We start from the raw sequence: 25118 nt of genomic DNA, 5'->3' as shown, positions 1-25118 counted from the left end.
GTGACAACCTGCCTGAGCTAAGAAGTCATTTTTCTACCCAGCACTTCCAAAACACCCTTCTTATTCCTAATATATATATGAAAGTGAAGGGCAGTCACTCTTATCTGAAAACATTTTCCTGATCCTTTTCCTTTTCCTTAGCAAACATTTACTTACCCCTTTCTCTAATGCAAAGGGACATTTTGATGCTGTGCTGCTGGAAGGAGAAAAGAATCATTAATTGAGAAAAATGGCCGAGCTTCTGCAGCTTGCCAGGCTTCCACCTATTTGCTAAGGAATCCAGGTCTGGATTTGGAAAAGCAAAACTGCACTCCAATCTACCAACTACTGTTTACTACTCTGACATTGATTAACATTGGAAGTGACATTTGGCTCTTCTGTCACTTCTGAAGAGACTTGTTTCAACTAAGAAACCAATAAGGAATCCTTTAGGGGAAAATATTTTGGTGGAATAGAGGTTTGAGGGTGACATGAAACATTCTTTTGTCCAACATTTTGGATCATTATCTGAATTAAAGCAATCTGTTTTAGGGGAGAGAGAAGTTGGCATGTCACTAGGAAAGGCAGTCAGCTTCTCAAAGATAATTCAGAAAGGTACGCCTAGAGAAGAGAAGAGAGAAACCCAGAGGCAATTTATCAAAAAGCAAAACAAAACAAAAAATAGGTCAAGGTCTGAAAATGTTCATTCAACAGGCAAGTAATTTAAGGAGCCATGATTTGCTTTACAAAAGGATTTGTGGTAAGAAAAGATTCTCTTAAATTACATTTGATTTTTACATTTATAATTGACAAGCAGATTTTCTAGCACATAAAAAGAAAGCACACCTGTGTACACTTTTCCCCCAATTTTAGCATATCAGCTGTATCTTTCCAGTTAACTTTCTGTGTAGAGCAGTCACCACTATAGATTGGTGGTAAATGAGTGAAGTATATTTCCATCAGTCTTAAAAGTGCATTTCCTTATCACTCCTCTCTCAGAGTTGGCTCAGAATTGGGCACAGAGAACTGCTGCTTTCAAAGAGCCCAGGATGGGCTTTGGCAGGCATCAGAATCACTCAGAGAACAAGGTTAAAAGACAGATTCCTGGGCCTCATCTCCAGGAATTCTGAGTCAGGAAGTCTGCAGTAGAGCCTGGGAATTGCAGATACAGGAAGCACCCAAAGTAACTCTGATGCAGGTGGCCATGGAGCACACCTTGACAAATCCTGTCTTAGGGAAGATGTCCCCTAGGTTCTTATGTCAAAAGAAATTACTCTGTCTTCCAGATTCAGCACATTCCCTGGTTCCAATGTACTCCGTAAGCTCACACTTGGTGGACAGCTGCTGATCGACAATGCTGTGCTGGGCAAGCCGATCACACCCCTGATTTCTCTTTATTCTGTTAGAACGATTACAGGAAGTTATCTATGCAATGCAAGGATTTTGTGGTGGGCGTGCTGGACCTATGCCGAGACACAGAAGAGGTGGAAGCGATTTTAAATGGTGATGTGAACTTCCAAGTCTGGTCCGACCACCACCGTCCGAGTCTGAGCCGGATCAAACTCGCCATTAAATATGAAGTCAAGAAGGTAAGCTCCCCTACCGCTCCTGCCTTCCTGCCTCCAGGACTGCTGGCCTACCTCTGTGCTCATGCATATTTTCTGCTCAGGCAAGGGGACAGTGACAGCGCCAATTATCTAACTTGTCTCTAGACAGGGAACTGGCAGCTTTGCAGGGCTGCTCAGGGCCCCACCCTTCACCCCCAGCCCACCAGGAGAGAGAGAGATATGTCATTACATGGACAGGCTTCGAGCCTGGAGAACAAAAGAGGAAAGTTTCAGCCTCCAAACCACTGGCAGGAACAAGGTCACAGAGAGTGTTTCCATCAGCTAGCAGGCCAATTCCTAAGTTTTCATGAGAAACATTTATCACTCAGCTCTTTCAACAGCATTTATTGAGCTTTCTCTGAGTGCCTGGGAACTTGTGTAGAAAAGGTCGAAGTCAGAGGCTTTGCAGGAAACATGGTTCTGGAAGGCTTACAGCAGTTTCACTCTCAAGGCTTACATAAGTCCTTAGTAGGAAGCTTGAGTAGACTTTCAAAAGAGTAAGCTCACCCCATCTCCTCAACTGGCCCCAAGTGTCTTTAGTGGCCATTAGCACTCAGTAGCCCTCAGACCTCCAGTGGCTGGTCAGCTTGAGGTTCTAAGGAGTAAAATTCAATTACATTTCCACTTTGGAGGTACTCCCGATTCTTCAGAATGTGCTTTTATGTCAGACAACATCATTCATTCTGATAAAAACTTCAGAGTTCCAAAAATCCATGTGCTTAAATATTAATGTCCTTTCCCATAAGCAAGATAGCTGATCGGTCTCTAAGGGGGTTTCTTCCCAGCTATTTTACAGGGTGACTACCAGAGGGTATTTTTAATGCCCCCAAAGTAGCCTCTTGGTATTTCTCCTCTTGCCTGATTATCTTAATTTGTGTGTGAGCCATCCTTCAACAAACCACATACATATATGGAATTCATCTAGAGAGAGCTTCCAAGTTTGATAAAATCTTTCTGCCCTTTTAATTTTAAATAATCAAAAATTCTAAGAACAATTGCTTTTTTTTTTCAAAGACTATGAATTCCAAAGATAAAACTGATAAATCATGGGGAAGGTGGCCTTAGATTAATAATAAAAAGCAGAGAGTTATGGGAAGAGAGGAGTCAGGCTGCAGTTTCAAGTATGTCCAATCCTATTTTCCTAGCTCAGGAAAACTCATCTTTTAGCTTACCTCAGGAGCTCACGGAGGCTCTTCATCTAAGTACAGCAATCCCTTCCTGAAGCTGCTGAGATATTCACAGCTTTGGAGTTCAAAGAAACTCTGCTGCGGAGACTGCTTGGCAATGAATGGTAACGATGAGCTTGAGTTTCTAGAACCACAAGCATTTCCTTCCATTCCCAAGCTACAGCATCCCCCTGCCTCCCAGCACAGGGTGAGAGGTGAAGATGTATTTGACCCCTTAAAGAACAGGAGATGCTTGGCATTTGCAGATATACATTCACAGTTTTGGCTGTGCATGAGTAATTCCAAGAGCCCATGAAATGCAAGCATTCACCATTTTTCTGAAACATAAATCCAAATCTCTTAGCAAAACTGTCACTGAGGGTAAATTATTCAGCTAGTCCAGAGTGTGGCCACTACCTTATAGCCTATATGTTCCTTCTCATTGTCAGTTACCAAGTACAAAACCGTCCTGGTGATGAATGAGAAGAAAAAGAGAAACACTCCATGGACATGACAGTTTGGGTCAGAATAAAAAGGTTTTCTGAGGGAAATTATTTACTCTAGTGATATTTGCCAATTAAGGGAATCATAAAGGTCTCAAGAAATATCCATCATGAATGTCAAGTGTCTGCTCAAATCCATAGGTAGGAAGATGATAAATGACCTGCATGAAATGTCAGCCTTGCTCATTTCAAAACCCTCAATGGGTAAATTCTTTCAAGCCATGTATGCCATCATGCAACAGCAGACAGACTCACAGTTTTCCTTGACATTTATTCTACCGTGAATTACCAGTGAGAATACCTAATATTTTAAAACCTTATTAATATTATAATGAGATTTCATTTTTAATTTATGAACTTCAGCATGCTTGCTTGGGCAAAATCTAACTCCAGGTCTTTGAATTATGAAACAACTAGCACCAAGGCCTATTTATAAATACACTGCCTTTTACACCTGACACATATATGAGCCTTAAGACTGAAATACAAAATCATAAAAAATTCCTATGGCTCTGCCCACATAGCAAATAAAACCATTAATTCAGTGATTAAAACAAACTAGTTGCTCTTGGCAGTTCCATGAACTGCTAATAGGTGTGACCTTAAAAAAATGTTTTCTGTTCAAATAAATGTGGAGAGCTTGAGTTAAGCAAAGTCAGAAAGATTTCTGTGCTTAAACACATTATACAGCCTCTAACAGGCATTGCAACTCTAGAAGGGGAGGGGGGAGTACAATATGTGTTACCTGATCACAGAACTCCTTTTCTCATGGAACACCTAGTACAACTAGTTTTCCATGTAACAGTATTTGGGAAACTAATCTGTGTATCCATGAAGTACACAGATCTGAATGAAACGGGTGCCACTCTGTGGCTGGTACTGTGCCTTAGACCATGTCCTTCATCTGAATGCTCACCTCTCTTCAGGGACCACCCCAGTGTCTGGTCCTCTGGCTGCCTCAATCATAATGTCAGCCTCTACCAGATAAAGAGAATGAGCCCACCATGGCACAAGGGGCCACCTGGTGAAGAGGAAAGAATCACGAATAGGGTGTCAGGAGACCAGATTTCTGGCATGAGTCTTACTTTCACTAGCCATGTGGGCTTGGATAAGTCTTTGGAGCTCTCTGGGCCTCAATCCCCATCTAAAAAATGGACATAAAGCTTTTGCTTCACAAAGTTTTCTGTGAACTTGCATACGAATTACTATGAGAGGAACTGCTCTGGAAACTGAAAAGGTCTCTGCAGCTCCACAGGGAAGCATCATCACTGTCATTCAGTGATGCCACCTTCCTTGAGATACAGAGGTCCTCCTGTCCCAGAGACATTCCTTTGTCCTTTGTTTTCTCCCCAGAGAATGTCAGAAATGTTCCCTTGTAAGGACATCAGCCCTATAGCTTAAAGTTCCTCCCCCAGAGACCAAAGGCCTTGTAAGGATATGGTTGTTCTCCATGTCTTCTGACTTAATCAGGAGACAACCTCCCCAGTGGCCTAGGTGGATGTGTCACCTGAACCGTTAACCATTGTGTTTGGAAGGCAGTGTTGGAAAAGTGGCTAAGAGAGTACTCTCTGAGGTTAATCATGGTCCGACCACTTATTAAGGGGATCACTTAATAAGCAAGTCACCTAGCTTCTCTGTGTCTCACTTTCCTCAGTTATGAAGTTTGGTTAATAATGCCTACTTCATTAAATTGTGATGAAAATCAAGTGGAATAAAGTATGTGTGCCACAAACAGCCCAGGCCTCACCAGCCTGTGGGTATAAGTGAGACCATATTAATATACACACTGCACTGGCTTAGAGTCATTGCTCACATTACAGAAGACATTTCTGTTAACCATTTCTGTCCACCTGAGCCTTTATAGGCCCCGTCCCTTCAGAAGGCAAGCATTCCTTGTGAAGACGCAAGGATGCTTCTTCCCCAGACTGAGTCACAGGTAAACTCAGAAGCAACTCTACCAGTGCTTCACTGGTAAAGATAAAGAAAACAATCCCTCCAGCTTTGGCCTTTGGCCCCAATATATATACAGGCCTTAGTCTCCTCCTCTGGGGCCAATGTGAGTAACGGACATCTTGCTACCTTCTCGATTTGTATCTTTGTCTCCAGGAAACCACACCTAAATATCTTTCTTAAAGGCTTTCCCTTCTCCCCACGTGTCAACTCTAAATAACCCTTGGTTCACACATCTTTCCTCATTGCTAGTCCAGTCCCACGAACTGGGAACACACAACCAGTCTCTGAATCCATTCAGTCTCAGCTGGGCCCGGTGTGCACCCAGAAAGGGGACTGAGTGACTGGTCACAAAGACCAACACACAATCCTTAGTGCTCTGTTCAACTTGTATAACTGAAGACTCACATCTGGGGCCTTCACTCTCATCCCTCCCTTTCTCCTCTTTATCACTTCTTCATCTCTAGGCTTACAGGGATGCTATTTTCCTTCCTTATCCCTACATCATCTCTTCCTTCTTCGTGACTCCAGGTCTGCCTTACTGAGGATCAGGTGACTCTCCTATTCACTGGAAGAACTTTTTGGGCATGGGTCCTCCAGGCTTAACTGCCAAAGGAAAGTGAGACAAAGAGACCCACGAGATCCTATTTGCACAACAGAGGCCTTAACTACACCTGTAGAAAAGATGGAGGCCCCTTTGGACATTATTAAGCAAAGGTCTGCTACTAAAAAAGAAAACACGTGAATAGTTTGTCCAAAATTATATTACTCTCATTGCAGAAAGCATGTCTATTATCAGGCAGTATCACCAATAAGGGAGGTTAGTTTTAGCTGACGAGTTGTTTTAGCTCTACAGACACTGATCCCAAGGACAGTAAGACACAGTCTTGCCCTCAAAGAGCCATCAGTGCAGCAGGTGAGGTGCAGACAGGTTTGCTATGACTATAGCAGCAAGAGTGTCTGCACTGTCCTAGATGAGCAAAGTGGAGTTCACAGCAGTTACCTCTTTCAGACTTCCAGGTGGCCCCTATCTGTAGCATCCTGGCATGGGGAGGATATAATCATGGTGCCAACCATCTTTCCTTCCAACTGATGAGACCCCCTGACCTCCTCAAGAAGCAGCTCTATTCAGTCAAGCCTTCTAAGCCCCAGGATTTTAGAGATGCTCTTTCCTGACTCTTCCACACTCTTGGGTTATTCTATGAAATAAAGACCTGGGACTGGACCGTGGGAGGTAGGAAGGAGGCAGGTGGGACCCTCACTAGTCCTATTCAGTAACACAGTTTCTTTTCTCTTCGCACTGTCGTACTAAGGAAATATCCCCTGTGATTTTCATTCATTCACTCACTCATCATTTAACATTCAATGATGTCTACTACAGCACCAGCTCTGTGCTGAGCACTGGAAAGACTGAAAAGACATAGACCAGGCCTTACCCTAGAGGGATTCATGTAGCAATGGAGAAAGATGTGTAAACCAATGGTTATAATCTTGCCTGAGCAAGGCAAACATGAATGGGCGGGGGGCAGCATGGAGGTCAGCAGCAGCACTGACCAGCTCAGTATGGACTTCAGGAAATGTTTCCCAGAAGTGGAAATTCTTGAGACGGAGCTTATTTAGGAAAGGAAAACGTTTAGAGGGGGATGAGTGTTTCCCTGTGGCTGCACTACTGTGGGAAAGAAACAAACTGGAAAGCCTGTCAGAACCAGATCCTGGAGGGCATTGTATGCCATGCACAAGCACTGGGACTTAATCCTGCCAGCACTACCCAAAGGTTTTCTATGACAAAGGAAACGTTCTACTTTCTACTGTCTAATCTGGCAGTCACTAGCCTCATACAGCTAATTAGAACGTGAAATAGGTATAATATAATTATGAAACTGAATTATTAATATTTTTAATTAATTAATTAAAATTTCAACAGGCACACGTGGCTAGTGGTTATCAAACTAGACAGTATGACCGTATCCACAGTCATGCATTCAACAAGCTTTCACCGAGTGCCTACAAAGTATGCTGTGCTAATCCTGGGGGATGTGGTAGTGAATAAAAATGACATGATGTCTACCATCATGGAGAAGATAGATATTAATCAAAACAGCACACCAATTGTTGTAATGGTCCAGTTGAAATAAGTGTCATGGAAGAGAAAAATATATTATAACCTCTAAAGGTAGATGTGATCTAATCAGGGAGGTCAATAAAGGCCTTTCAGAGGAATTCATGCTGGCTCTGAGAGAAGTTAACCAGAAGTGGGGAGGACATTTCTGGCAGAAAGAACATGTCCAGAGCTGTTCAAGGCATGTTCAAAGACCCTGCAGTGAGAATAAACACAGCATACAAGAAGAACTGAAAGAGGGTGAATGTGGCCGAGTTAGATGGCCTGAGGAACAGCAGGGTGTGGGATGAGTCTAAAGAAGAGACAGGAGCCAGCCCGCACAGAGGCTTGTAGATCATGCTAAAGAGGGGTGGGGGGAATGTTGTTGTTTGTAAGAATAGAAAGCCACTGGAGGACTTTAATCAGAGTGGTTGCATATATTAGGATAGATGGAGAGACAGCTTTTCCTCGGAGAAGGGCTGGAAGGCCAAAAGGATGAGTACAGATGCCATGTAATTGCTGGGGGAAAAGAATAGGCTGTTAATCAAGGTGAAGCTATGCTGTGCTGACAAGCAAAATCAAAGTTGTAGTGGCTTTTAACAAAAGAAGTTTATTTACTGCTCATCCTATTTCCATCTTGGAACAGAATTCACTCAGAAATTCAGGCTGAGAGAACAGCCACCACCTCAAATGTTTCCACCCCACCAAAGGGAAATCCAGCTCTGGAGTCTCACACCAGCAACTAAATGCTTCTACCTGGAGGTCAAACACACACCGTTTCTACTTACAAATCACTGTCAACAGTTAGTCACATCGCCCACCCCACAACAAGAGGGGCCAGCATGTAGTATATAATCCTGCCATATGTTTGAAAGGAGGGGAAAAAAATGGGGCTACTTGGCAAATAGCACTAATGACTACCAATAGGAGAAAAGTTGAGGGAATTCATATTAAGAGCATCAGCTTCTCTGTAAATAGGTAGCAGAAACACTCTGTGAGGTAAAAGGCAGCCTGCAAAAAAAATTTTTTTAATCAGAAAGTCTGGGAAGGACCCTGTGGGAGATGGGAGACAAAGCTGAATAGTAGATCCAACAGCCCAGCTTAGACTAAAGAGTGTAAATTATTTGGCAATAGCCTGTGTTCTCAATAAAAATACAAAAATCTCTATGAAAAATGGTAACACACCAAGTCAGTGTCCTCCATCAATCTCAGTTCCTGCTGTGAACTTCATTTCAAGATTCCTTCATAGACATGGAGCCCAGAAGTGCACCACACATGCCCACAGCACAAAGAAGGCTCCCTCACAGAAGAATGCTACAGAGGGAAGGGCAAGCTTAGAGGAGAGGGGTGTGGGGGGCCATTCCACCCACATCACCATCCTGTCTAAAGCTGGGCCAGGGCCTCTAACAACAGATGTCCCTTTGCTTCTTTCTTCTAAAAATCACCATCTTGTACACATTTCACAGTCATGCCATAAGTTGGCCCATTTTTCTACCTGGAAAAACTCCCAGGAAAAGAAAATGGAACCTGAGTGCAGCAATATACAGCTGTGTGGCCAGGAGCCTGCCAGCTCACGTTCTCCACTTACTAAATACACAGCTTTAGTAACATGTCTGAAGTTACATATCTGCTGGCCTGCTATTCCAACCCTCAAGAGCCGCCTGGCCTAACTCTGTACTAAGAGAGACAACGAGGCCCAGCAGTAGATGCAAAACTGGTTGAAACCCCTCACCCTAGTACAGTGACTACATGTAGGGACACTAGAGAGGGCAGCTGACCTCTACAGGGGTTGTTTCACTTCCTTTGTCTGCACAGAGCATAGGGCCAGTGAGAAAAGGGGACACGGGGATGCCAGAGCTTTCTAGTGGACATCTGAGAGGCCAATCAGATGCTCACATGCTCTGAGCAGACATTCTCCCACTGTGCTTTCCTGCTGAGGCATCGCTTTAACAGATGCTCAGAGTTAAGAAGACCAAAGCTGTCACAAACACAGTCTGGCTGGTCCGGCACTACCCCCAAACTGCACAGCAGGATGCCCAGGAGCTGCCACACGCTGTGGGAATCCAACCGTATCAAAAGCATCAATCAGCATCCTCTTTGGGGATTCCTCTCGGCACTTCCAAGGCCCTAGCCTGGCCACAAGGCACAAAAATGATCCATGTCCATTCATCTCTCAGCTCAGAGGGGCTATCTTTTGCCTAGGAAAAGTAGCTTTGTTTTTCTCAAGCAGCAATCTTAAGAAGGACCAATGCAAGTAGGTATGTACCCCTTTGCTGCCTGGAAAAACTCACAGGAGAAGAAACAGAGAACCTATTGGGCAGCAGTGTACTGTTGTAGCTGGAAACCTGACTGCACGTGAGCAAATCCCAAGTCCTCCCTTTGCTAGATAGGTGGCTTTAGATAAGTTATTTCATCTCTGGGGCTTAGTTTTCTCATCTGCATAAGGGGAACAAACAATGGTAACTAATAAACAAAAATCAATGTCTATTGAAACACAAAGTAGCTAGAAAACAGTAAGTGCAAATAAATATTAGCTAATGGAACCTGTATGCCATGTTGATTTTACAAGCAGAACTACCCCTAAAATGAAACCAGGGTTTCTCAACCTCAGCACTACTGACATTTTGAGCCAGATAAGTCTTTGCTGTGGGCACTGTCCTGTGCATTATAGGATATTTAGCAACATTTCTGGCCTCTACTCACTAGATGCCAGCAGTATCCTCCCCGTAAGTTGTATCAACCAAAAATGTCTCCAGATATGGTCTGTACTGTCCCTGGGGGAAGATGTGGAGACAAAATCATCCCCTGTTGAGAATCTTGGAATACTTTTCAGGATATAGGCTATAAGCCCTTAACTGTAAGCCACTGAGGGCAGGGATTGTAGTTCTGCAAGGATGCACTGCATCTATCTAGACCAGACCCAATGTTAGAACAAAATTAAACTCCATGTATCTCTCTAGAACAAACTAAATTCTCATACTTAACTGCATAAAGGAACCGCCTGGGAGCTCTGAAAAAAAAAAAAAAAAAAACAGCCAGCTTCTGTGCCCCACCCAGTTTCTAATCCAATTCTGGGTGGGAGCCCAGGGACTGTGTTTTTGAAAGGCTCTCTAATGAGTCTAAATTTTGTAAAGACTCAGCTCCCGGCAAGTAGGACCTCTCTTCATTCACCTTGGTCTCTGAAGACAGAGAACAGTACTCACACTACATAGATGTGCAGGCTCCGTGATGAGCAAATGAATAGCTAGATGGGTGTAAGGCATGAAGCCATGGGCCTTCAAGCACCCTGAACATCTGTAGTTCTCCTGACAGTTAAAAATCCATATAACAGAATTCAAACGACGTTCCAGGCTGGCCTGAGAGAAAAGGGCCATCCATCTCCATTCCCTTCATTGCTGACCTGTATCCCTTTCAAGTTTGTAGCCCTGAAAAAGGGTTCTCATTATGCAGAGAAGCCTTAACACTGGTTCTGGCCTAGGAGTTTTAAGGATGGAAAAGAGCAGCTGGTAGCTCCCAAGGCAGCCCCACACAGCAGGGAGAGGCAATAGGGCCTTTGAACTCCAGCAGGGAGCTCAGGCCACTGAGCGTTCCACAGTGGGTCTCAGGAGTGCTGCTCCACCCACTGGCCGAGTTGCTGGCCGGCCCCACACCCTGCCTGGCTCAGCGTGAAGAGGGAAAAGCAGAGTGCCTGATGCCTCCTCTCCGCCCTTTCTCAGGCTTGCTGAGAATCATCTGACACAACTTTCTCTAAAGAGCAAATACTACTGCACATTTGCAAAAGAGATTTCAGTTCCTCAAAGGTGTCACAACCAGGCAGAAAACTATTGCCTTTTTGGTTATTTTGCTGCCTTTTGTTCAGTTCTTTGAATATATAAATATTTGCATGAAAGGATAATCCTTTGAAGGATTTTTTCTTCTTGGTTCTCATGTTTCCTAAGCTTTGTAGCCTTAGCTTGTGTAGCTATCATTGTATCGATCATGTGCTGCACTTGTTCAGGTATTCAGAGGCTGATTATTATTACATCCTGATTTAGGGGTCAACAAGAAGAGAGGAATCTGAGGAGCATTCAAGGAAGGAACACAAATCCCCACTGCCTCCAAGAAATAGATGCAAATTAGATGCATTTACTAGCCCAAAGTGGAAAGAATAAGAGCCCTTTTCAAACTGTCACTTTTATCCCAGAGTCAAACAGATCTTAGAAATTACAGTACCCTCAAGGACCCCAACTCACTCCAGTAATTAAGCTAAAGACCAACTACATATTTCTGTCTCATTATTTCTATACTAAATGCTCATATATGGATTCAGAGTCTTAATGAGCATTTGCTCCTTTATATATTCCTCCCATTACTTACTATAATGCTTTACTCTTTTATTAACATTCATCTGCCTAAGGTCACTTGGAAATTTCTTGATGGAAGGGGAGTTTTCTAAGTACAATTGTGAATGAAATCTTTGCTTAATAGAGATGCTTTAACTTATCGTAATCAAAGCCATCGTCCTATCTTGCCTGGTTTATTGCAGTAGCCTCTAACTGGTCTACCTACCTCTGCCCTCTCCCTCCCCTCCTCCTCACCACAGCAGTGGGCAGAAGCAGCAGCAAAGACGGGGTTTCAGTGAAGCCTGACTTCAGCCTGACTCACTGGGAGCTCTGGAACATAAGCAGCACTGCAGACGTGCTGCCACGTTGCTCTCTCTGTCGTCAGTTACTCTCAATTGCAGTCTCCTCTTTGGTAGTCAATATCATCTGTTCCATTTGTCTACTTATTTACTATTTCCCCCAACACAGTAAACTCTGTGGCAGCAGCTCACCACTGTATTTCTAGCCTAGAACAGGCCCAGGCAAGCTAAAGAGTCTCAGAAATACTTACTGAATAAGTGAATGGTTGAATGAATGAATGCACTGTATCTTTTTATTTTTCTCAAATACAACAAAAGCCTATGTTCAAGGTAAGATGCATTCCCAAAAGCTGCTGAGGAAACTCTCAGGGTTCTCTTGAGAATCAAAATGAGATGAGTAGGATAGGAGACCATGAGCTACTAGACATTACTTTCTCATTCTTGAACTCCTACAACTACTGGCACCAAGTTCATGGAAACTCAGATCATAACTTAATGGCCTTATTTTATTTAAAAACAAAATATCATTGTTTGATTAACAAAATTAGTAACAATTTGGCCAGCAAATTGCATCCTGAAGGAATTACAATCAATTTATCTTTTCATACTTATTATTCCATAATAAATCCATCTGATGCATCATCTTCTGACTGCTTTGCTTATTCACTCCCCCTTCTGATAGGTATTAGCTGTTTTTGAACAGGCAGACCTGTAAGCTTGAAGAAGAAGGGAATAATCATGTGACACCTATTACCAAGAAAATTTATGGACATTGAAAAGATAAGACCTAGTCCCCTGCCATCAGAAACATACATCTTAAAGGGCTACATATTTGTGAATCCAGCCTTTTATATAAAAAAGAAAGATTAATTCAGGGGAAAAAATGATGTGGGAAATCTTTGTGGAGGAAAGGAAGGAAGTTTCTGAGTCAAACCCTGAAAGGTGGGTCAGAGCTCAAAAGAAAAGAACATTCCAAATGGAGGAAACAGTGGGGAAAGCACAAAGATGTGATAAAGTTTGGAGAATTATAGACGGTGAGGGTGAGAACACAAGCAAAGAGAGACTGGGGTGGAGCGGACATAATGGGGTGGGGGATAGGGGACTGGGGTTGAAGGAGATACAACCTGCTGGGGAAGCAGGCCGGCTGTGGTGGACTGGGAAAAAGACATGCTGAAGTATATGGTCTTCATTCCATAACGGAAGGGGAATCCTCGAGTTGTCTCTGCAGTGTGCATTTATCATTTTACTTATTGTACAAATAGCATTTTAACAATAAGAAAAATATTTAAAAGGAAAAGGACAGTCTACAGTCATGTGCCTCTTTGTCAACTGTTTTCATTGGTTTACATTCGTCCCATTCTTTCCCCCATTAGACATACTTACAGCTATAGGGTAAATAATTTTGTGATTTGATTTACCTACATTAGAAAGTATATATTTTTCTATGATTACTATGTTTATGTCAGCATAAGATTGATATACTTTCATTTGTATCTCCTCTGTTGGCGCATATTCACTTTTTATATGTAGTTATATTTTTCTATTATCTCCATACATATCACTTACTTTCCTTCTTTTCTATTATTTCCTAAAACTGAATTTCTGAGAATGAGGCTCCTGGGTCAAAGAATACAAATATTTGTGGAATACACTGCAAAATTATTTTCCCAAAAGGCTATACTAATTTTCAATGTCAACAGTGTTATACAGCTGAACTGGTTTCACTACTCTGCAAGCATTAGGTATTATTAGGATATTCTCCTCTAATTTAATAGATATAAAATAATATCTTATGCTTATTTTAAAATTCATTCCTCTGGTGCCTAGGAAGATGAGCATTTTCTATCTGAGTTCTCTCTGCCCACAGCCACTCTACTACATTCACCAAAAGATACTGGTGAATATCCTTTAGCATTTCCATACTGGACCCTTGATCTTTTCCATGTTGATGTGTATGACTCTAGTGCAATACAGGACTTTTTACACATTTGTGGCCAAGTCAATAACATGTTGTGACTGAAGGTAGCCTTGCTTCCTTAAGACAGTTCTAGTAGCACGGTTTGATGGTGTACTTGAGAATGGGGACTGGCTAAGACGCTACTGGAGAAGGCCAGTGGGAGGTGATGAGGGCCTAAACAAAGTAAGACAGTGGTTGTGATCACTAAAGGGAGGAATCTGCGTAACCGTCATTTGGAGCTTAAAAAAAAAAAAAAAAAAAGGACTTTTCAATCGAGGGCACAAGTTCAGCCTGGAAATTCCTGTGAAAGTCTGGCCTAGCAACCACAGGATAAATTGCTTTACTCTGATCTTAAGTTGCCCTAACAGAGATGACCATCAGGCTGAAATTCAGTAAAAGTAAGACTCATTAGAAAAGATTTATAAAAACAAAGCTCAGACAACCAAATCCATTAGCACTAGTTACAGATCCTTACCTTATAACAGACCACTGTCCAGAGAAAAGTGACAATGTACTATGAGGGCAGGGGGCATACACATTCCATATACATAATACATAGTGTTCTATTATAATTGCATATTCATAAACAGTGCACGCATATCCTAAAGGTTATTTACATGATTGTTAAAGACTTCTACCTGAAATAACTGACTCCCTTCCAGATAATCAGAGAATCAGTATTTCTACTGAAAAACAGACCTTTCCACATGATGTGGAAAAAAGATTCTGTGTAGATTCGTGCTTAGAATCATGAGCTCTGGAATGAGACAGCCTGGGGTCACCTTGGGCAAATCACTTAACCTTGCTTTTCCTTCATCTCTCAAGTAGGGGTAGTAATACTTGCCTTACAAAGTTCCAGTATATAGTAAGTACTGGATAAATATGGGCCTCTAGCACATTACAAATGTTATCTTTCAGGAATTATTCTGATCCGCAGCAGGTACTAGTTAGGGAACCGGTTACATATTATCTGGTTGGCAGGCAAGGCACAACTCACTCCAGGTTGTTATACAACATTGCTAGAAAAAAAAATTCTCTATTTCTAAACATAATCTGTTCTGTTTGGATTATTATATTATACTATTAGAATGTTACATATAAACAATACATGAATGTATATACAGTTTTAAGTATGTAATTGTGAAGCAACAGGTACAACCAGTATGAATTTGCTTCACGAATCTCAAGAGTAAGAAATCTCACATCTTATCTGCTACTTGGTAGAGATGAAACTCTGGAATGAGAGAGAATACCTGGGTGGTTCACATCTTGGCTGTGTGACTGGAGACAAGTTACTCAGCCTCTCCATGCCTCAGTTTCCTCCCTTTAAAAAAAAAAACCTAATAATTTTACCTATGACACAGAAATATTGTGAGGATTAAATTAATATGTGAAAATCACTTAGAAAAATGTCTGGTGCATCATAAATGCTCAATAAATGCTGACCCTTATTTTTTAATTTTTCTAAATCATGTGAAATCTGGCCCAATGTCTCCTACCCAGGCTGCCAGGAAATTCTGCCTGTCAGAATTCAGTCAGTCTAGGGTGTTGTCTTCTGCGTCACACCACAGGCCTGAAGACTCATCTGTGTATCCAAAGAGGGCTCTTGGCCTATGCCCTTCTCCTTGTGGACACATTATACCCCTAACACACACGGATCACTACCATCTGTCCAAGTTGTGGCTCCATTTTATTTATTCAACAGTTTGTTTGTTGAGCACTATATCCCAGATACTACAGCAGGTGCTGAGAATAATAAAAACAAAACAGACAAAAACCCCTTCCTCTATGGAGTTTCCAATGAATCAAGATCTCTAGGCCTACTGATGCTGAACTTCCACAAAAGACCCCTTGGCATTGGTCAATCCCCCCAGCAATCTGAAATTAACCCCATTTTGGGGTCATTCTATCTCCAGAGAAGAGAGTTCAAGTGGAATCTGATGTCTACACCTCAAAGAAAATTCCCAAAGCCAACGAGGTTTCAGGGAGTGTCTCTCCACCACCAGGTGCCCTCTTCCCCCAAGGCCCTCCCCTTCATTGGACCTTGATCCCAAAAAAAAGGGCAGCATATGGTTTTGAAAACCATCCCTAAAGCCTCCAGAAACTGTGAATTTCCTCCTGAGCCAGGACCACCTGGCTCACCAGAGCCCTCCTGGCCACCTCCTCAGGAGGCAGAAGGCAAAACGCCACTCATCCTCCCGTGAAGAGCCTTCGGCTAAGAAAATGAGACAGGCTCACCTCCCAGGCAGGTTACTCATACACCCAGCAATACAGAAGGGGTCAAGGGAGAAGGCATTCCTTAGCGAGTGGTAGGTGGCACCTGGGTTACAGAGCTGTCACAGAGAAGGAAGACCTAGAACAGACTGGTGGATCTGACAACCAGAAGAAATTTTGAGAGAAACATTGCAGCAGAGTTCAGGAAACAGGCTTCAGACGGTCAGGAGGCCATAGGGAAAATCAACAGCACAGGTGGCAGCCAGCTATGATTACAAAGGATGCTTCTTCCTCTCAGAAAGAAGAGCACAGGAAGAGGACCAAGGCAGATAAGAGATGAGGACCGAGGAGGGACGTCTTGCCCAAGAGCTCAGTGAACTGAGGATGAGATAGAGAGGGTGCAAGAATGATGGTGGATTCTGTAATCTCCCCTCTATCATCTCCCCAAGAGCAGGGAAGGGGCATTATCTGGCTAGTAAGGATGGGTCTCTACTAAGAATCAAGCCTCCTTCAGCCAGACAAGAGGCCAGACCAATGGCACTCACTATGGTTAGAAAAATACCACATTTTTTCCCTATGTCTATCAGACTTCTGATAATCTGGTTTTTGCCTGTTTCACATCCTGCCACTCTCCTCTTTGTTCATTATGATCCAGCCCACTGGCTTCCTCATTCTTCCTGAAACACACCAAGGCCTTCCTTGACCATCCTAACCAAAACAGATCTCCTCTCTGCTTACCACTCAGTCCCTTCCTGTCCTTTTACCCAGGTCCCTGGGCTTCCCTTCTAGATTCTAAGAGCTTAGGGGTAGTGTCTTTGCTACATGTTTTTTACATTACAGTGACTAGATGCTATCCAAATTTGGTCTGGAAAAAATGTAAAAAGTATTCTGCATAGCTCCAGATGGCTTTGTAAATTAAATTAAACCCACAACTAGCCCAGGAACTTTCCCCGTCATAATTATATTATTGATCATTAACATTTAAAGACGTTGTAAAATGAATTCCGGACATTGCAATAAATTATCATTGTCTACTAGGCAGGTTCCATGGATCAGGTGCCCCTGGAGCCTTTTGAGACTATCCGATGATGTAATTTAAGTGATGTCGTTTTGCTCTTTGTTAAGTGGGAGGACAGCGTGGGCAGAGCTGGGGACAAGTGTGTGTGCACATACAACCTACACGATGGGCATCTCGCCCACATGTAGAATAAAAGTATATTACAACTCTCTCTCACTCCCAAGGTACCTGCTTTTCCAAGTCATGTTTAGTTTCCATCTTAGCATGATGCAAGACCCCTTGAGTGGCTCCCATTTCCCATCACTCCCTGATGGTCCACTCACCCTGAGATACCTGCACCTCACCTGACACATTAGGCTCTAAGGCATCACTAATAATAACAACAACAATAACAACAATTTATTAAGTGCTTAAACTGCCCCCCACCACTTCAAGTGTTCTGAATGTGCTCATTCACTGCACCATCAATACTGTCATCCTCATTTTCATCCTCAGATGAAACAGATGCAGCTCAGAGTCAGAGTCAAGATTTAAATCAAGATCTGCCTCTGAAGCCCAAACTCTTAGCAGCTCCTTCTCCTCAGTAGACCCTTCCTGATTCTCTTGGTGGCCTGGTTATAGCCTTCACAGTTCAGCTTAAGAATGCCTCCTCCAGGAAGCCTCTGCTTACTGTCCCTCCACATCCCCTCTTGGGCTGGGTGCCTCTTCTCTGCTAACCTCTGTTATGGCACTGACTGAGCTACACTGAATTTGCCTGTTTGTCTCCCTGACTAGACTTTGAAGGTCATGAGAGCAATACTGAGAGATATTACACGCAACCTTTGTATTCCTGGTATCTGGTTCAGTAGGTATTCTCCGGATGGATGGATAGACATAAATTTATGTATACACAGATATAACTTTAAATACATCACAGTAATTTATAAGACTCAGTTTCCACTTCTAAAGAACATGAACATGCTGAAAGAGAGATTTTATTTGCCATAGACTGATAAAAAAAAAAAACCCAGCATTCAAAGTCTGACCAAAATCAACTCAACCTATCAAGAAATTTTCTATAGATCTCATAGCTTGGGGGTTGGCCCCCTGAATAACAAAGGAGACTACTGCATCTTCAAATACTAAACAGAGGTGTCAAGGGGACTTTTGCATTGGTTGCTGAATATTCATACCCCTCATTTGACATCTAAGAACAGAGAGCTAGCAGTCGCCTCCATGACCAAAATGTGCCTTCACCAGAAATAAATGCTGCATGCTTCCCAGTGTTGGGGTGTGATGAATTTCCACACTTATCAGAGAAGTGAAAGGAGCCACTGAGGATGTCCAGGCTGGAAGCCTTGGGTAACAGCAGGCATAGATATAGAAAAGAAACCCACATTACTAAGTACCTAGCTAAGGTATGTGTCGGGCTCTTTGTCTACATAACAATGTCCTTAAAAATATCAGAGGGTAGAAATGAGCATTGTGACAGAGGGGAATAGGAGACACCCTTTAAAAGTTCTCTCTGTGCTCTAGAAGTGAAAAATTATGGTGATTTGGGAGGAGTGGGGTGTTCATAATTGACACACTTTATTGTTATGTGGCCCAGAACCACATGAAAAAGAACTTCAACACTGTCTACAAAGGGGTTAACTTTGTTGGTCAGGTCAGTGGTAGGAGGTGGCAGAATAGGAAATAAGGTTAATTTTTAAGGGAAGTCTGAGAGAAAAATTCCTAGAAGTGAGGAGAAGTCTGGCCAAGATCTGTGTGTGAGGGACAAGCAGGGGATCTGAGCTCAGCAGACAGTGGCCCTCAGATCCTCCTCGGCCTCCCCACGAGTCAAGATGAGCTGTGTGTAGGGAGCTAAGAGTACTGGTTCAGTTTTAAAATCCCTCTCCATCCAGCTTTCGGGAGGCTAACTCATGTAGTCAAATAAAATGAAATAAGACAAGTACTCCTCCACTTAGGAGCATCAGAAGCAGAATCATGCAGGCCTGAATCCTGAAATAAAGAAACTATGGAACAATGGAAGGCATTACTTCACCCGAGGCATCACTTCCAGAGACCCTGTTGGGTTGCTGCCCTCTAGAAAAGCATGAGAAGAGACAGCCATTTCTGGGGTAAACAGATGGAAATCTGGAAATAGGCATGATGGAGAACCAGTGGTCATCCCTGCCAAGAAAGTAGAAGCCTCACATGCCAAGGAGGCATTCAAGGACCTGAGGAATTCAGTGCCCACCACCACATGGGGGTCCACCAGCCCAGCAACAGAACTGGAGAAGAAAGTCAGTAGCAGAGAACTCAGAGAAAGTCTGAGAGCAAAGCAGAGGGCAGAGGGCTAGACATACTCTGCAGAGGCACGGACCAGCCAGGAGGCTTTATGCAAGCAGAACAAGAGATCAGAGGGTTAATGGGGAGTGGGGGGGGGGGGGGGGCGCAGCCAGAGCAGAGCTACCGACGCCCAGCAGCCGTCGTGCCCATGCACTGGACTAGCTACAAAGGGGTATTTCAGAAAACATTTCATACGTAGGATACTTCAATCAAGCTTAAGAGGAGGCAATGAATGATTAAAAACAAAACCAAACCCTGCTATATAGCCTGAAAGGGCTCCAAACCATCAAGATTTGGGAATTAATAAGCTTCCCAAAGGCAGAAGCCTTGACTGTCTTGCTCGCTGCTGTTTACTCCATGTCTGAATGCACTTGGTGCACAGTATCAATCGGCATTTACTATCTATCTGGTGGATGGATGGAAGCATGTCTACCAATGGGGCCAGGTTTGTATTTACCAGCTGCCAGGACCTGGAATATCTAGGTCACAAGCAATTCTTGAACCAACGGTTATACCATTATTTCAGCACTTATTTCTCATATCATCAAAATACTGGTAATATTGATATTCTTCAAGTGACAAGAATTTAAAATTTTTAATTTAAAAAAGAGACACAAAATCCTAAGCATGTTTCAAATATAAAACTGTACATACAAATAAAAGCATCAAGTAAAGATGAAATATGGGCAAAATATATGTTATGCATATATCAGCATTATATCCATAGGAGGGAAATTAAATTTAAGCATTATTTTTAAAATAATTACATAAAAGTAAAATGTAAAGTGATTTTAAAAAGTAAAGCATGTCAAGGATATCATTACTGAGCTATATGCACATTTCTCTGAGAGAGAAACTTGGAAAATTTGGAATCATAAAAGAAAGTTATAGGTAAACTCCAGATAGTTTATTTTTTCATCTACAACTGACCTAATATTTTATTTGATAATTTAAGAAAATCTTCTGGAGAAAAGTATGATTACTCCAGCTTACCACTTACCACTAGCTCTATCAACCTAGGACTACAATTTTTGTATTGGCTGGAGGCTGTGTTTTATATTTCAAGAAAGCATTTTTAGTCTGTCTTTGTCTTCTGTTGTTTAATTAAGTATAAATGTTGATTTCCTATATCAATATCAGTATCTTTGGATGTATGTTCTCCTAGTTGATAAACTCTTTGAATGACAGAATTATTCTTGCAAGAAAAACTTTGCTTTTATTGACAATCAAATTTCTTTCTCTACTTAAAAACCATAAAAAATATGTAGAGGAATACTCTAAGTGAGCATATTCTTGACTGATTAAAAATTTTAATGCATGACATAACTCTTTGGACAGGGCTTAAGATAAAAATGTGTTCTGACTTTTACTGCAGAAATAAAATACTCTACCAATAACAACAACAACAAAGCAGTATTGTGGCATTTGAAAATTGAACCATAAACCAAAAACTGGAACTGCATTTTCTGAACCCTTTAAACGTCCTTTGAGATGGTCATGCTTATAGTCATTTTATAGATGGAGAAACTGAGGCCTGAAAAGTTAAGCTACCCTGTCCCTCATTAGTCAGTGAGTGGTAAAGCCAAAAACGGTACCCAGGCAGGCTGACCCCAGAGGCTGTGCATGTTCTAGCACAGCCACCAGGGAAGGTCTGCAGAGTTATGGATCCAGTTGGGGAACATTATTCAGTCAGACCTCAGGCTCAAAGAATTTTGTGAAACTACAACTCTTCCTAGTAAGATTCAGTGTCAGATGGGATTTAGCAAGAGGCTGGAGCTCCTAAATAGATCTCTCAGCAAAGCGGGTTTTTGGCTGGGGTCTGCACTTCTCAAGGATGTAAATCTGGGCTAAAGTGACCTCCACATTAACCTGGTTCCTGACAAAGTGGTGACCAGGCTGAGTTACTGCTGAATCAGTTATTGCTGCTCTTGCCTGTGTGCAGGAGAGAGAGCCAAAGACTTCATCTTCAGCATGATGACTCACTTCTTTTAGGATGACGAAGTTGTCGAGGAAACTAGTTTCAAGCCCTCCCCCTTGTGTATTCCTGGTTTTTATATCCACTGGGATTTGACTGGCCCACAGGCAGAAGCAGAGATGTGGGAGTTCTAACAGCAACTTGAATCATGAGGTCCCCTGGCCTCTGTGGGCTTGGAGAAATCATTGTTGGCCCCTTATACTTTGGCATGTCTGCCTGATTAAAAATTTACCTTGTGGAAATAAAAGATACTAGTTCAAAGCACAAAACTAGTTTAAGGCCAGACCCTGTTATAATCACCTTTGTGTTTTATAGGCAAGTTACCAAGTTTCTCTGTGTCTCACGCTCCCATATTTAAAACAGGGATATAATAATGTGTATCTCAAGGATCTGATATGAGGGTTAACAAATATAGTGATTGTTAAGCACAGAGCCTGACACAGAATAATCAATAAACATCAGGTATCCCATATAATGATAAAAATAATTACTATTATATATTTTCTGGATTGATCTCAGTTTGCAGTGGTAGTGACATACATAGAAATTACATGATCCTCATCCAGTCCAAAAGACATTCCTCAAACCCTGCTTTAGCCTTGCATTTCAATCTTCTCCACAAGAAGACAAGAGCCTGCTTTAGCTTTCATCACCTTTCCCTGTCTGCCCTCTAGCAAACATGTGAAGACAGTTAAGTGTTCATCAGACTCTGAGTAAGAGGGGATCTGTCATATTTAGAAATCATTTTGGAATGATGACTCACAGGGAAAATCATGTAGCAAATCTCAGAGGTTTGGGAAGAGCACAATTTATCACTAAACATGTTCACTGAGCACCTACTACATGCAAAACATAAGGCTGCCCACTCTTGGTGACACAAAGATAGTTGGTTCCCTCAAAGAGCTTAAAAATAGCAAAAGAGAGCAGATGTACACATACCAGCACAGCTCTTCAGAACTTGACCCACCACCATGATGGCCAAGCCAGGGGGCCACACAACAAGACCCAGAAGAGTCCAGGACATCTCAGGGGGCTGAGGGACTTGGTAGGACTTGAATGTAAAGAGAAAGTTGGGTGCTGAAGGCTGACCAGCAACTGAACCACAGAGGATCAGGATGGACCTTCCTTGAACACAGCAGGGGGCTACAAAGACCATATCTGGGAACAGTATGGAGAGCAGCCTGGCTGGAAGGGAAGGCTCAGGAATGAGAGTAGCTCAACATAATTCAAGAAGGTTTGCTAGAAGCTGCTTCCATTTCTCCTTTGGTTTCAGGCTAAGACATAGCCCTAAGTGGGGTGGAGAGAGTCACTGCCCAGGTATGGAGAGTGGCCTCTCTGTGACACTGTGAAAGAGCAGAGGCAGTCACTTGGAGTCAGCTAGAAGCTCACTCTAAGCCCATGGTGGGACTCTGGCACCACACACCACTGCCAGACTGGAAAGCAGGTGGCCTCATCAGCACCCTCTCAGCTCAGTGCTGTGGCAGGACTCCTGATGAGCACTGGGCAATCACACAGTCAGCATTCTCCTCCAGGAGGGCCAACAGAGCTGAGTGCTCTGTGTGGATAAGGACAGCAACTTCTCTGTATTTCCAGTGCTGGGTACAGTGTCTGGTGAGAGGTGGCACTGAAGAAAAGTTTGTTGAATGAATGAATGGATGAATGAACAGACCAACAAACTAAACTAGTCATTGACTGACATTTCCATTTCTCTTCTTTCCTCCTCAACCTCCATGGCTTGAGAGCTTTGCCAAGACAAAATGGGAGGGAAGAACATTAGCACCACCGAACCCAATTCTACAAGATGCTCCAAATAGGAAATGGCACCACAGAATTATTCTAGTTCAGATTGACTGTCCATATTAAGAAAACCCACTTGATAACTGGTACAGCAGCTGGCTCTCTTGGTCTACGTAGACAGTTTCCAGGGCAGGGAAAAAAAGAAATCCAATAAGGAAAGGCCAGTGATGAGCTAAGCGGGAAATCTTGACCACAGTCACATTAGACATCAGCCTTTGGTAGTTTACCTGTATAAAATAAAGTCACTTTCTCTATAAGCATTGGATTTCATAAATTTTTTTCAGCTACATTAGTCTTCAGCTTATCAAATCATGCACAGCCACATCTCTTTATTCTGTAAATGAGGCCTAGCGTCAGAGAGAAAAATCTGTGCCTATAGGATATGGAAATCACATAGCCTCAAAGCCTGAGATCAGATGTAGCCCTCTTCCCCTCCCTCAAAAGAGGGCTAAATCCCGGATTTAACCGCTTTTAAGGTGGAGGAGGGGAAGGGCATTAGGAGGGAGGAGGAGTATTTGTGCAGGTTCAGTGAGCTGCATGGCGCCTCCTTGAAGGAGGGCTCCAGAGTGGAGGGGAGCATCAGCAATGGATGAACAGATGTGATGGGGACCCTGACTGCCCTTGCACAGGCCAGCTCACTTTCAGCTAACTGTCTGGATAAACCAAGTGGCATTTTCATTGGAGGATGAGGAGGGAGGAGCTGGATAGAGAGGGAATGACCTCACCAACCTGTTAGGCTACATGAACCTTTCCAAAGGCACCAACACTTCAAGAAACTCCGCTGAAGCAACGTGGAGGTCAGAATAAAGATAGGAGTGTGGAGCAGAACTGCAGGGGGTGGGATGGAGGGCAGAGAAATAAAAGGCAAAGGGAGAGGAAAAAAAGGGAAAGGAAAGGAGAGTCATGGCCTTATTTTTATTTATCAAATACTAATACAGTGCTTATTATTCACCAGGTACTGTCCTAAGCACTTTATAAATACTAACTCACTTAATTCTCATTACGAGGCACATATTACAGGAAAAGGAAGCTAAGCATGGAAAGAGTCAATGATCCAAGAGCACACAGCCAGCATGTGGCAGGACCACGACTTGAACCCAAACAGCCTTGCACCAGTCCACACACCTAAACACCCTCCATCAGGAAAATCTTAGCCCTGTTATAATGTGAATATATGGCCCAAAGGTGTTAACATCCCATAAAACAGTTAAGGAATGTTGACAGCTCTTCTATTTATTCTTAAAATATTAGATATTTCCATGTGAATGAATATAAAGCAGGGAAAAGAGTGAAGGGAATAATTTTCCTTCAGGCTATAAAAGAAAATTAGTAGCCCATGGATCAGTTAAAAGCAAAGTAAGAGCCAAGATTTGGCCAACATGCCCAAGAGTTTCCATATGCCAGTATTACAGTCTCTCTAAGTCACCGGGCACTGGGAGGACAAGGAAGTTTAGGTGAGATAGTAACAGAAAACTAGCTTTGGGTACAAATGCTGTTATACTGAACACGAAGGCTGCTCAACATGCCACCAGTATAACTGGCATGTCAGACCAGGTCTTCCCTTGAAGAGCTTTCATAAAAATTCTTCCATGCTCTGTGACAGGAATGGTTTAGGGGCAGGAATGGCCTGGGAAAACCTCCTGGTGTGATCCATCTTTTGATCATTCTATCCTTTTGTGAGCTAGATGCCAAAGAAAGCAGGCCCACAACCATGTCAGTTTTCTGAGTTCCCACTCTATTCTGTCTAGCTGTGGGCTTTTCTTCCTCTGTTCCTCTCTGACCCTGCTCTTGAAAATCTCCCCCGCACCTGTCCCCCAGGAGTTATTGCTGCCTCTGTTCCCTGACTGAGTGTCCTACTGGTTAGGGTGTTCTTTGTGTCTTGATGGCGTGCCTCATGTTACTCTCCTCTTCCTAGGGTCAGGA

General features: G+C 42.8%; 1 protein-coding gene across 1 annotated transcript in view; it reads left to right on the top strand.

Moving 5' to 3' along the window:
• TRPC7 (transient receptor potential cation channel subfamily C member 7) overlaps positions 1-25118 on the top strand; it is a 119024-nt gene that overhangs the window by 39478 nt on the left and 54428 nt on the right. Inside the window, exon 3 of the mRNA XM_010971653.3 lies at positions 1386-1568. Coding sequence (XP_010969955.1) covers positions 1386-1568 — 183 coding nt within the window. The remainder of the gene's footprint in view (positions 1-1385; positions 1569-25118) is intronic.

The sequence above is a fragment of the Camelus bactrianus genome, chromosome 3 (assembly GCF_048773025.1).
Source record: "Camelus bactrianus isolate YW-2024 breed Bactrian camel chromosome 3, ASM4877302v1, whole genome shotgun sequence".
Lineage (NCBI taxonomy): Eukaryota > Metazoa > Chordata > Mammalia > Artiodactyla > Camelidae > Camelus > Camelus bactrianus.
Note: the sequence above shows the minus strand (reverse complement) of the source record. Positions and strands in the feature narration are given on the sequence as shown.